This window comes from Mauremys mutica, chromosome 6 (genome assembly GCF_020497125.1).
Source record: "Mauremys mutica isolate MM-2020 ecotype Southern chromosome 6, ASM2049712v1, whole genome shotgun sequence".
Classification (NCBI taxonomy): Eukaryota; Metazoa; Chordata; order Testudines; family Geoemydidae; genus Mauremys; species Mauremys mutica.
In genome coordinates, this window is record NC_059077.1 from 26470877 (window position 1) to 26484845 (window position 13969).

General features: G+C 42.3%; 1 protein-coding gene across 2 annotated transcripts in view; it reads right to left on the minus strand.

The window, feature by feature from the left end:
- Positions 1-13969, minus strand: part of DAB2 (DAB adaptor protein 2) — a 43849-nt gene that overhangs the window by 8668 nt on the left and 21212 nt on the right. The window contains exons 3-11 of one of the 2 annotated variants that reach the window (XM_045021090.1): positions 10321-10460; positions 9160-9258; positions 8534-8665; positions 5693-5776; positions 5129-5155; positions 4575-4619; positions 4250-4312; positions 2150-2785; positions 178-334 (exon numbers count right to left, since the gene is read on the minus strand). In XM_045021090.1, coding sequence (XP_044877025.1) covers positions 178-334; positions 2150-2785; positions 4250-4312; positions 4575-4619; positions 5129-5155; positions 5693-5776; positions 8534-8665; positions 9160-9258; positions 10321-10460 — 1383 coding nt within the window. The remainder of the gene's footprint in view (positions 1-177; positions 335-2149; positions 2786-4249; positions 4313-4574; positions 4620-5128; positions 5156-5692; positions 5777-8533; positions 8666-9159; positions 9259-10320; positions 10461-13969) is intronic. The other variant, XM_045021092.1, reaches the window with a different exon arrangement.

Consider the following 13969-nt stretch of genomic DNA (forward strand, 5'->3'; position numbering starts at 1 on the left):
GATGCTGTCAGGTGGAGGAAGTGGGGAAAATGCTACATGAGATAAGGAAAAAGGTGAATTCCAGCATACTCTTGCTAAGAGGACATTTAAATTTAAGTCTAACTTATTAAAAATAAGAAGCCATCAGTTCAAGTGGCCAATAAGGTTGATTTTGTCACCTTAAAGTAATGAACTAACCTAGACCAGCCATGGGTGCTACGGTAGGACTGGTCCTGAAGAGGTCCAGCGGGTTGGTTTGCACCAGTGCAGGTTGTGCTGCCGGAGAAGTCAGGCCTGGGGCCTCTGTAGCAGTAGATGCAAAGAGGTCTGAGCTGAACAAATCATTTGCTGCAGTCTGGAAACAAGGCGGGGGAGGGGGAGGAGAAAAGAGAAGACAGCTTTATTGGGATACAGTAACTGAAGGACATAAATTCCAATTCCTGGGCCTTGTTTTCAGGAAAGTTCGATACTACCAAGACAGGCAAAGTCCTGTATTTGCTACTAAACAAGCTTGAGCTCAAAACTATTTTGGTTCTGGAGCCAGGAGACATGGGATCCAGGTTTTACACTAAACTGGTAGGCTGCAAAATGAGTTCTAATCTTAGACTAGATGCTGCCTGTCTAAAGCCAGTGTGGAGGTATTTAAATGGGTATGTTTTAGGGCTAGTCTACACTTACCGCGCGGGTCGACGTGGTGAGTTCGACTTTCCGGAGTTCGAACTATCGCGTCTGATCTAGACGCGATAGTTCGAACTCCGGAAGCGCTAGTTCGAACTCCGGTACTCCACCTCGGCAGCTGGAGTTAGCAGAGTCGACCTTGGAGCCGCGGAGTTCGGTTCCGCGGCGTCTGGACGGGTACGTAGTTCGAACTAGGGTAGTTCGAATTCAGCTACGCTATTCACGTAGCTGAATTTGCGTACCCTAGTTCGACCCCCATTCTTAGTGTAGACCAGGCCTTAGAATACCATGCACATCAAGTTAGTCATTTACTTATGCTAAGAATATAAGAGTATAACACTATTTAACATTGTCCATTGGTTGTGTGCTTCAGGTACATTGTTCTTGAAGTGAAGCACTGAAAGATAAATTAAGTGATACTGGACTTAGTCCAACTCCATCTGTCAAGATATGCTGCAACAGAATTAAAGGTTGTATCTAAGGGTACGTTTATACTTACTGTGCGGGTTGACGCGGCGAGTTCGACTTCTCGGAGTTCGAACTATCGCGTCTGATCTAGACGCGATAGTTCGAACTCCGGAAGCGCCGCGGTCGACTCCGGTACTCCACCGCGGCAGGAGGAGTTGGCGGAGTCGACCTTGGAGCCGCGGAGTTCGCTTCCGTGGCGTCTGGACGGGTAAGTCATTCGAACTAGGGTAGTTCGAATTCAGCTACGTTATTCATGTAGCTGAATTTGCGTACCCTAGTTTGACCCCGGGGCTGTGTGTAGACCAGGGCTAAGCTAAGCTACAATTCAACTCACTTTGTTCACACACTGCAGTATTTGAGATTTCAGGGTTCTAAAGGCTTTCACATCATATAGCCAAGAGTTACGTGAAATGACTTCACAACTGACATAACTTTATGGCAGGTTTGGTCCTCTACAAATAGAGAGCTTCTTATATAGAAGAATCAGAAGGCACTATGAAAGGTTGCCTTAAGCTTGCTACAGAGTGTAGACTTCTCCAAAAAAGTCTGCTAGAATAAATATGTATTGCATGGACAGAATTACTAATGTTCTCTTGAGCAACTTAAAGGTATTTTTGACTATTGTCTGCTGGAGGGTAAACTAATTTACTGCCAAGTTTCATAATTCTACATTAGTATTTTAATCTAATAGGCACCTTTATGCCAGTTGCTTTATTTAACTAAATACATTTATAAGTACTACATACATTTCAGATCAAAATACTTACCGGCGTTAGTGAAGTATGGCAGCATTGAAAAGAAAAGTATATTTAGTGATACCATTATGAATGCACACATGAAATCAGAAAACATGAATTGCAGAAGGAACATGGTGGGTGGAACAGAATTGAAAAAAGTTGTTGTAGAGTAGCAGGAATAGTTTAGCCAGTATCATCATATTTTGGTAAGAAAAAGGAAAGCTTCCTTCACCCAGCCCATCTAACAGAGCATGCATGTCACCATTAAATATTTGAAGATGGTTCACCTGAACAGTCCTCCTTCCTCTTCCCGGCTTGGTACTTTGTGGAGGTGGGCTAATTGTTATGGAGTCATGTGACATGAGCTGGACATTGTTTTCAGAGTCCAGCTTTACTCCATTTTGCAGGGATAATCCTTTGGAAGGGCTTTCCACAAATAGGTTTGATGAGGATTTGGTCAGAAAACCATTCTGTTCTCTTTCTGGTACCCCATTTTGGGTCCTTGCTGCTAGCTGCATTGGCTTACTCTTAAGAGGCCACTGGCTTGTCTGTATTTCCTGTTTGCCAGTTCTATTGGAAATCTGGTCAAACTCTTTACCAAAGTAGTCAATATCACCATTTACAGCACCGTTACCCAAGAAGCTCAGACTTTCCTTCTTCTGAAGTGGAGATTTTAAAGAATCAAATGAAGGTTGTGCAGATTGGTCTGGTTGTGTGAAAGGATCATCACTGAAAGGATCAGGATTGGGAATGGGAAAGAAGCTGAGATTGGTAGCGAGAGAACTTTCAGGCAAGAAAGGTGTCTGTGACTTTGGTCGTGGAAGAGAGGAAGTGATGCCATTCAAGAAGGGACTCTCTTTTACACAAGTCTGATTGTTCTTGATTTCAGAGTTTAGATCCACTAACAGGATATCTTTACTCTCCTATTAGTTTGGAAAGAAAAAAGTAAAGTTAGTTGAAGACTGAAAGATGCAAGCCATGTAATGTGTTCAATCTTTACTGTGCAGAAAATAAAAACCAGCATCTAACACTTCATGTTCATTACCAGGAAGTTGGGCAATCTCAACTTTGTTTTACAATTAGCAAAAAGCTTGATATGGTTAGGAGCCAGGCATATACATCTGACTTCACACTCACTACATAGTCATTACAATATCACTCAGATGCTATTGAATAAGAGGGCTCCCATCTGGATAGTTGTCCTGAAGACATAAGCTAGGCATGGTTCAAATGCTTAATAACTGTTCAAACCTGGGGGGAGGGGGAAAGGGAGGAACACCCTCCTCCCCACAGGTCAGTAAGTTATAGAGCAAACTATAAATGGCTATATTGTGACTCAAAAGCAGCAAAGAGTCCTGTGGCACCTTATAGACTAACAGATGTATTGGAGCCTGAGCTTTGTGGGTGAATACCCACTTCGGATGCATGACCTTTACAGATCCAGACTAGCACGGCTACCCCTCCGATTTGACTCATAGCAGTGACTTAAAATTAAGTTTTCCGGAGGCAATACATTGCCTCAACCTAGATCATATGAAACTCAAGTGTCGTATGTCTGCAGCTCAGTAGCAGTCTGCTCACAGTGCCATTTTTCTGTTACAGACTATGCTTGCATGAGTGATGTAGGAGGGCACCTTAAGGGAGGCACCAGCCACTCTGAATGAATAGGGTACTATCAATGTAAGTTACACTGCAGTATGTCATTAACACTGTAGGTGGTGCTTGGGTAAGCTTAGCAGAGTTTATTTTGGCACAGCATTCTTTAGTGTCACATGTCAGTAATAAGTGAGGCATGTGGATTATGAAGTCATTGTGGGTGAGGGGCAGTACAGAAACTTTGAAGAGCTGTCTCTCCTGTAGAGGAGCTGCATCTGACAGTCAAGAGGCCACAGCCAGCCTATTCTGGGCAAGGGACCTGAGATTTGTTCAATTCTTTTGCCAGCATCTTAAGTGTAGCACTTGAAAGTCATTGCATGGATACAAAGTTAAAAATGCCAACTTTAGTGTTAATACCATAAGAGCGTTGAAAATTGTGTGGTACTGCAAGTCTGCCTGCCACTTAACTACTGAACTTCAGTGTTTGATAGCACTAGAGGCAAACAGACATGGATGAAGATGGTTATGCAATGATAGAGGGAACAAACTTGAGTCACTATGGAGATTTTGTAATAGGAACAAGCTTCCTATGAGAGATCTAGCACAAGAGGATGAAATTTGACTTTACTCCTTCCAGTTAGTGGCAAAACTGCTTTTGCACCAGTTGTCTGTTTCTAGTGGTTAGGTTAACTGCAACATCAGGTTAATCTGAAGTCTCACCTTGCTTGAGTAATTTGAGAGACAAAATGGAATAGCAAGCAACTTATACTGCAAGAGAGGTCTTTACTTACTGTAGGACTGTTCAGGTCAGGAGGAGTGGACATATCGCCAAACAAATCCATCTGGTCAACACCCTTAAAAAAGTTACATATTTGGAAGAGGTTCAGATTCTGTGTAAGGCAATGATTTCACCACACTGATGTAAGCTTTTAAGACCAGCAGAGTACAAACATTAAGTCAAAGTCTAAGATATTCCACTTTTAACCCAAGGAGGTAGTTTTACTATAGTAAAAACAACTTGTTTCATACATGAGCACCCTTAGAAACTGCTAAGAGATCTGCTTTGTAGTTTAAGGATGTACATACAGTACTCAAGTGAGCATTATGTCAACATACCAGTTTTATTTTGTCAACTTGATCAGTCAAGGCATCGCTACCATTCTGAAAGTGAAAATAAAGGCAATGTTAGTGCTAAGACAAGTTTGAAACAAGCATCTTATTCCAGCAATCATTCAGGCTGACTGATTTATGAACTGCCACAGAGGGAGACGACAACTATGTCTAGGCTGTTAGTGCTGTGAAGCAGAAAGACTTTGTATTGCTCTATAGTACTAGTTGCATGTTTGAGGTTGCTTCCAACTTTACTTGCTAGGTAGACAGTATATGAAGGGGAAGGCAATATGTAATTACAGGTTTCAGAGTAGCAGCTGTGTTAGTCTTTATCTGCAAAAAGAAGAACAGGAGTACTTGCGGCACCTTAGACTAACAAATTTATTTGAGCATAAGCTTTTGTGAGCTACAGCCCACTTCTGATGCTGTAGCCCACAAAAGCTTATGCTCAAATAAATTTGTCTAAGGTGCCACAAGTACTCCTGTTTTTTTGCAATATAGTTAGAATCTCACTTGTTCAGAGTGCATGTGTTACTCAGATTGAAAGAGTAAAGTTTTACCTCAACTGTCTTATTGGCTTCTTCATTCTAAGATGGAAAAATAGATAGTATACATTAGCATCTGGCCATTACTTGATTGGCAGAAGATCAGATTCCTTCCTGTAAAGAACTCTACAGCTTTTGAAACTGTTAGAGGAAGAATTTGAACATTCTCAGCTAGACTGCTGTGGTAGTAAAGCAAATGTTGCCAAGAGCCAAGGACAATTATAAGTGTTGATATGAACCAGCTTTATTTTAGATAACACTGAAGCACTAGCCTCTCCAATCTAGTTTGCACATTTACTGATCTAGTCAAACAGAAGAGAATCTAGATCACTATGCATCCTAACTACTTGTATGTTTATTTAAATTCATTCGCCATGTATGCAAGAGTCATATGCACAAAGCTAGTCGAGCAAAGATTCAGTCCTACTACAAGTTATATAGCAGTGAGTTTAGCTTCTGGCCAATACTGAGTTGAAATATGATAATCCTGAACACAAAGGTAGTTATTTTGATAAGCAACTATTCACCAACAGAATCCTCCTACCTAAAGGATCTCTTACTAACACAAAAGTTACTTGCCTTTTTCTTATCCTCTTCCTCCTTTTTCTTGATGTTATAAATTACTTGGAAGAGGTCCTTGAGATCAACTACTAGAGGTTCAGCCTGAAAGGGAAAGTTTTATACTTCAGGTTTCTGCAGAGGTTTTCTAATTGGTGGCTTGCTGTTAAATATGAACTGTATTTGTTGAGTTAGTATTCTACTCTAGGAATGGTAGAAGTTTCCAGGCTAACTGCTTTATCATGAAGCTTACTGAAAGGTGTTTGAATACAATGAAACCAAGTTTCACTTGCCGTCACCTCCCCTTTGGTCAAACCCTTGTATTAAACACAATTACTGTAATAGTAAGGGAAGCCAAGAGATGGAGAACAGTAAGAAACTATGTACTGAAGAGGACTTTACCCTTAATGTAGAACAGGAAGAAGCATTTCTGTGCATAGTCCAGAGGCAATGGTGCATGACCTGTATCCCTTGCAAACAGTCCAGGGTAAGAACTGTGCCTTCCTTGGTACATTGCTAGACATGTTCTGGAATAGGTACACCTTATTTTCAGCAAAAAGGACAATGTCTAATGCAGGCTTTTTTTTTAAAAAGCTGCAGATAATCATGAGTGAAGCCTGCAGGTGGGAAAAGGGTACCCCATTCTCAGACACTTAAAAGCTGGGTGCAGCAGTGCCAGCTGATCCATTTTGCTGTCCTCCATTTTCTACCGGAGGCTAAATTACATCTGGCTGGTCCATGCTCAGTTTTAGGATTTGAGTGGTTCCCCCTCCCCATCCTCCTCCCTTCTTGAGGGCTTTCCAATTTTATTTAGAATTTGCTGGCTGCATAAGTCTATCTTGACCAGATGACACCCATTTGCCCTCAATTCATGGGTAAGACCAAAGGAGCAGCCTGCTATGTTTTGCTTTGTTCATTTTAGCTAGAAAAATCTCCTCCTTAAAAAGGTGCTGCAGGAAAGGCTATTCTAAAGTCATTTGTTCCCCATCCCCAATTCTCTCCTCCCCCACCCCCCAAGACTTCAGATGGTGTTCAGGAGATGAAATGTTGTATTTAAAGCTAAACTATATTGTTCTGATAATTATCAAAAACCCTGTAGAAAGACAGACTTTTGGCCCAATCTCCACCTACAAGTTAAATTGACCTAGCCAAAACTCAGATTTGTGAAAATTTGAGCTATAAAACCATGTAGTTTAGTCAGCCTAACCCCCACTGCAGATGTAGATAGACTGAAGTCCTTTAGCCAGCTAATGTACTGCCTCCCACATAGGTAATCTACCTCTGTGAAAGGGGTTTTCCATTGGGTTAGGACATGTCTATGCTACATCAGCACAGCTGTGCCACTGTAGTGTGGACATGCTTCAGGTACCAAGTCAAACCCTCAAAGTACCACACCTGACCCCGGGAAGGTCTGGCTCTTGTTCCTTCTACATGTGGGTTAAGAAGCTTCCTGCACATTGCTTGGGGCATAAGGGTGTGTAGGGAATGAAGCACACAGATATGAGCACCTGAATTGAGAATAGGGAGCCTAGACTCAGCCTATAGTGGCCCAGAACTCCAGTTGCAGAAAAGTCCTAGAGGATGGCCAATGTGCACAGAATCTTTGAGGAATACTTGCACATGCTCCGATAAGCTCTTCAAAAAAACCACACACTCAATTAAACGTGGCCAATTTTGTTCAGCTTTTCAGAGACAGCTGAAAGGCTACTCCCTGCCAAAATTTCGAGTCCTTGCTCCAAAGGTCACCAGCATTTAACAAGGACAAAAATCTATTTCTTTCCATTAATTTCTCCTCCCCTGCCCTGTTCTTGGCAACAGAGGAACAGCATGGGCTGCTGTTTTCCAAAACTCAACCTTAGACACCAGAACGTACAGTTTCAGTCCAAGTAGTTAAATTTGGACAGTTATAAGGAACTGAAAATAGCCAGTGCTAGGAAATGTTACCAGCTGCACCTATAAAATGTCAGTGATTAAGCCAACATTTAAAGCAGGCATTAGCAAACCAGCTTGCCCCAAGACAGTAGGTGGAGAGCCCAGACAAGCCATCATTCTTAACAATTGCATAATCCGTTTCTGGGAAAGGTCACACCAGGTCCCATCACCTGTTTGTTCTGGCTTTCTTTGGGGGGGGGGGGGGCAGGAGAGAAGCAGCACAGTTCTAATCAGTGCCCCATGAACTGGACATGAAACTTTGAGAAGCTAGAGATGTGGCTTGTCATTAGTAGCAGATGTGTTGGACAGGAACAGCAAAGTCAGAACTACTCAAACTTGCAGGATTAACACATCCACAAGTCAGCACTTACTCACACTGCCATGCGTGCTGGCCTTTTAACAATTTTTTATTCCCACTTTTAAGAGTGCAGACTAGAGCTCCTGGCCATGAATACAAAGTGTATTCGTGTGCACGTTTATTAAGTTGCTCTCCATTGGCCAGCAGTAGAACTCTGCATGCTAAAATGCAAGATGAAACCTAGTCTTCCTAGTGCCTAAAGCAAGCTCAGGCCACTTCCACCCAGCACTGAGATGCAAGTTACTGAACACCATGTCATGCTGCAGTAAGAAATTCTTGATCAGCAAGATCTACAGTATAATGTTATTCCTCAACTGATGCTCCTTGCAATGGAGAGCTACTTAATTTCTATTTTGGAAGACAGCCTGCTGAATAGGCTTCTTATATTTTTTTAAGTTGGTCTTCAAAAGCTGACTCAGCTCTGTTTGAGTTGTCTGTGGGCTTCATAAGAGTCAGTTTTGGATAGGATTGATTTATTGAAAAATGTAGACAAGCATAAGCAATATGCCCAAAAGTTGACCTGCAAGTCCCACAGGATGACCTTAATGCCCAACAGAACCCTTAATTCATACCTGTTGTGCTGTTTTTATGGCAAAAAACTGATGTTGTCCTTCTCCTCCGCAAACATATCCAAATGCACGGTTGTCAGTCACATCCCGAGCAATAAAGGAGATTTTGTTTACTGGATGCTCATGTTCTATAACCTAGAATTGAAAGCAATTAGTTCCAGTCTTTTGAAAGTGACTAAAGTACGTTTGGTGCAACAGAACAGAACCAGAGTACAGAGAAAACTATGCGATGGTAGTGGCTTTCTTCAAGTGCTTATGTACAATTAAAAACCTAAGTGAGCTCAGCTTATCAAATCTGTAAAAATAAAATGGACAGGGCAATATCCAAGTGGTTTGCAAGTCAGCATTAAGGTTTAACATGCTCTGTATCCCTAGAAACATGACAGAATAGTGTCAGGCTATTAGTGCCTACAGAGGTCAGACAGGATCCAACTCCCTCCCAAGTCTGAGTAGATACAGATTGCTCCTACTCCCCTCCCACCCCGAGGAGAGTCCTTAGAAGTTGTACATGCTAGAAAGCTTTCCTAGGTCTTTAAATTTTAGGTGAAAAGGCTAAGTTAGTGCAGCTGTGGTCACTGGAGAAGAAACTGTCTTAGTAGTCATGCACATAGCCAGTTCTGAATTCTTACCCCAGTTTTCTCATCAATTATCTTGATACCAGAAAGGGAGATGTTCACCCAGATCTTCTGTTTGTGCTGTCCCTGGGAGCGGGCAGCTACTGCCATTCCCTAAATGAACAGGAGGAGTGTTATTAGTAATATTTAATCAATTCAAACTTGAGTCAAATTTGTTTGTGCCTAGATACTTATGCTTTGAGTAAGTTGTGCCTCTGTTTAGATCTGTGCAACCTATAGACCTCAATGAAGCTGCAAATCAGCTGAATTTGGCCATCTGTCTCCACCAGAGATGGAGTCTTATTATGCACCCATGTTAGTATAGACAATGCTGGAGTTTTAGGGTCAAGATTGTTCCCTCACCTGCACTAGTTTAAGCTTGTAAGAGCTTTAAAGCAGACCTCATTTACATAAGCAGCTCTGTCAAAAGGAGCTATGGAGTAATCTCTTTACTAGGTTGTCTGTCCTGGTTTAAACAGAGACCTGAGATCAGTTGCCTATCCATACTGCCCAACAAGAATGATTAAGTTATTAGTACTGAAGAGGCTGATATGACCACTGAGGCATGTAATTCTGAACATGCTTAATGTTGCTGACTGTACCTTTGCAGTTCACTCTGCTTTGCCCTGCATTATTCTCTAGACTGCTTTGCTATCGGTCATAAGACTAAGGTTTTATTGAGCATTCTTGAATTGTTAGAAGAGCATGCATTTATTTTAGTTACAGTAGCAGTGGATGAGGTTCTTTGAACAATCCAATTTGGAGTCTTCAAAACTGCTATGGAAGTTCTTCCTGCCACCTTCACTCCCTTCCAGGGAGTTTAAATTCTCCAAGTTTAGGATTTGATTTTGGCTCACCAACCTGCATCTTCTAGTTCAGATGCTAAGAACTATATGGATTATGAAATATTTGCAGAGCAATTTTCAGATTAAACAGTTGCTCATTGTAGTTTTGGGCTGCTTCCTTTCTTTCATCAGTTCTACTAATCTTCTGATTGGAGTGGCACCTTTCCTCCAGTCAGGATCTGTGCACCTGTATCACACTGAAGTGTAGTCATTGCTTGATATTACTTTTGATACACAGTGGGAGTTGTGGCATGGTTTGCATTTGACCACTATATCCTGCCTACTGAATAGCATACAGGTCTGGTTAAAAAGGCCAAGTTCAGGATTTTACCTTCAGCTTCATCATTGAATCTTGGCTCATTTTGTCTCCTCTTGCTTCTGGAACATCATCAATGCCAATCAGCTTGGCTTTGTATCTTACACCATCCCCTTTGAATCTGGCCAAAAGAAATTCATCTGTTTTTTCTGAACCTGAAAGATAGATAAGCAGCTTTTAAAATGGTGTTCAGAGCTTAGGTGTCTAGTCTTGCTGAAGAGAGTGCTGTCATTCATTTTGTAATCCATTCTAGTCTGCTGCTAACAAAGTTATGCTTTAAGGTATCTGCTAGATGGGAGTATCCAATTGTTTATTAGCTGTGATTTAGAATTGTGGGGAAGCAATACAGGACATCAGTCTAAGGCTTATTTTAGAGACAACCAATATAACTAGTTGCTTCTTCCCATCAATTGGGGTTTTAGTCTTCTGAAGGTAAACAGAAGACTACACAGACTTTCTAGATCTTGAAATAGGCATATTACCTTGGGTCAGGGGTGAAAGTGAGCTGGTATAGGCCTGTACGCAGCCCATGCTTTAACATCCCTGCCCCTTTTGCCTCCCCTGGCAGTGGCCCTGCTGGTACAGGCCCTACTGGCAGGGCTGCTGATGGGGGAGGCAAACAGGGCAATGATGTTAAAGTGCTGCTGCAGCGCTTTAACGTCATTGCCCTTTTCGCTCCCCCTATGGCTGCTGACAGGGAGGGTGGGGGGCAAAAGGGTACCTGCCCTGGTGCTTTCAATTTAAAAAGGGCCCAGGGCTCCCAGCTGCTGCTACTGTGGCAGCAGATGGAAGCCCCAGGTCCTTTTAAATCACTGTCGGAGCCCTGGGTGGCAAGGCCCAACTACAGGGCTGATGAGCAGGGGGAAGCGGTACAAATTACTGGAGCCTGGTGGCCCAGAAGAGGGCCTGGCTTTGTGAGCCCTGTTTAGCTTTTCTGCCCTTGCTGGGGGGCCCAAACCTGCTCTCAGCAGCCCTGGCCAAGTAGGGGATCCTGACCTCTAGCCCTGCTCCTTCTGCAGGAGGCCTGGCCCCTGTACTGGTGAAGATTACTTTCACCCCTGCGTTAGGTCTTGGCAAAGTGACAATCTAAGGCATGAGTTTTATTTTTTTTAACTATTGTTTCTGGAGCAGAAATCTATTGTAACCTGTTTGAAACGAGCTGACACTGCATAAAAGTATTTTGTCTATAACCAGTTAGATTACTCTTCCATTCTGCAGTGAGCATGTTCCTACATTAACTTTTGGTGACAAGAAATGTTGTCTACAAGATTTATGGGTCATACATCAAGTGATTATGAAGGTCTACAGAAGCAGACCTCAGTCCTGCTAGAGTTCATATACAGCACAGCTTTGTTGTGCTACAGATTAAGTTAAGTATTTGGACGCTACTATAAACAAAGGCTAATGTTTGATTCTGGCTGCTTAAAAGGTAATCTACCAGCAGGTATTATAACCTCTGAAATTCAGAGGTGAGTGTTATGCACAAAAAACACCCAAAACAGGTTTGACCACTCTGTATGTGGAATGGTGTGTGTAGAATGATGTGCAAACATGCATTTGACTCCACCATCCAGATTACTAGAATTTCAACTGGAGATAGTTTCCAGTTCTAAGTTAGCGTGTGTTTAAAAATCAAACACATGCTGTTCCAGAACAGTGAGCTATTCCTTTGAAAATAGCTGCAGGTTTATGAGTGTAACTGATACACATGTAAGATCTTGCAGTTAGTCCAGTTGTTTCCTCCTCACCACCTTAGAATTATTCTAAGTGGTATGGATTCTTGTCATGGGTCTACCCTCACTTGAAACTGGGCGGTTTCAAAGTGAGGACCAGCATGTATTCCCCCACCCTAAAATCCTAGGGTAGGTTTCCTTGTCGCTGCCACCACCGCAGTCAATATGTGGGCTGGGACACCCCTGTTTCCCCCTGTCTCCCTTCAAAAGACACTCCCTGGGAACACAGATCATTCACAGAGGAGGAACCTTCCCCCTCCCCTCTCTGCCCTCTCTCCAGCCTGCTCCGGAGAGAGAGATACCTTGATTCAAACTCCTTGAATCAAACCCAGGAGGACTGTCTCTTCCCCCCTCCCCTTCCCCTGAATTTCCACAAGAGAAGGAATTAACCAAGTCCAAAGAAAAGAAAAGAATTTATTAAGAGAACAAAAAGAAAATACAGAATCTCTATGAGCCCAAGCTGGACACTCATAGGGGATAACCTTATCAATCTCTGGAGAGAATTCCCCCTCCCCCTTTTCTCAGTAAAAGCAATATCAGCAAACAGGAATAAAGCATTTCCTTTAGCAAACACACAATTGCAAATATAGAAATCAAATCATAAGACTAATTTGCCTTCCTAATTAATACTCACTATTAATTAGTAGAACCTACTCCAGGAGAACTTGGAGACATGACTGTCCTCTTCGATCCACAAAGAGTTCTCACACAGACAAAGGCTTCCCTCCACAGAGATTTGAAAAAAATCTTATCTCTGATTGGTCCTCTGGTCAGGTGGTCACCAGGTACTACATGTTAACCCTTTCCAGGGAAAAGAGACCTTAACCCTTAACTATCTGTTTATGACAATTCTAGAGAGTGTCAGTTTAGTATTGAAGGTTTGCTAGAATCTCTTGCATTGCCATGAAAGTTGAGTAGAGTATGAACAAGTTCAACTCTGATGGGTCCTTTTATAGGCTCCAGTAGTGATCATTTGGGTTATATACATAGCAATAGCTTGACCAATCTCCTAGTCTACCCTACCCATGCCTGCTGGAATACAGATTTGACATTTGTCAAGCATAATGAAACTATACTGCTCTATCAGCAGCATTTGACATTTGAGTCAAATCTGCAGCTATGTTCTGGACTTGAAGTTACAGCTGCAAGTTAGCCATCTCCAGAAATGCAGTTTTATTCTATTGTACTACCTTGTGTTTACTCCTTCACCTAGAGGAAGGTTACATGACTTGTACAAATAGATGGTTAGAGGCTAAGGGACAAAACCAAAAGGCCTTTTCAGTTTTCTAACTTCTATACTTGTTTAAGATACCCATGAGAAAGTGGAAGCTAACTGTTTAAGCCAATTTGGAGGAATGAGTGTCAAGTAATTAAGTGGTATGAGCAGTTGAGGTTCACTGGCACCTGGGTGTGACAGAATAGTGAAGGAGGGCCTTTGATCTATGCTAGGCTAACATAAGGGAGTGGTTAGAGCATTGCCTTATTACCATGTAATAATTTGAGGAAGTGTAAGCATCCATCTGGATGCTCATGCAGATGGGGTCAGTGCTGTACACCAAATTACTGACAGACCCCTAAAGTAACTGCCAATGGAGTTAAGTAAGGCAAAATATAGTATACCTATCTCCTAGAACTGGAAGGGACCTCAAAAGGTCATTGAGTCCAGCCCCTTGCCTTCACTAGCAGGACCAAGTACTGATTTTTGCCCCAGATCCTTAAGTGGCCCCCTCAAGGATTGAACTCACAACCCTGGGTTTAGCAGGCCAATGCTCAAACCACTTGCTTGGGTGTACTCTTGTTTAATGCAAGACCTTTCCCTGCCCCCATAATATAGGTGCTCTCCACTGTTACCCAGAGGAGGTGGTGCATGTGACCAGAGATTCTATTCAGAACTAGCAAGAGATAGCAATAAACTTCTGAGCCAGTCAATT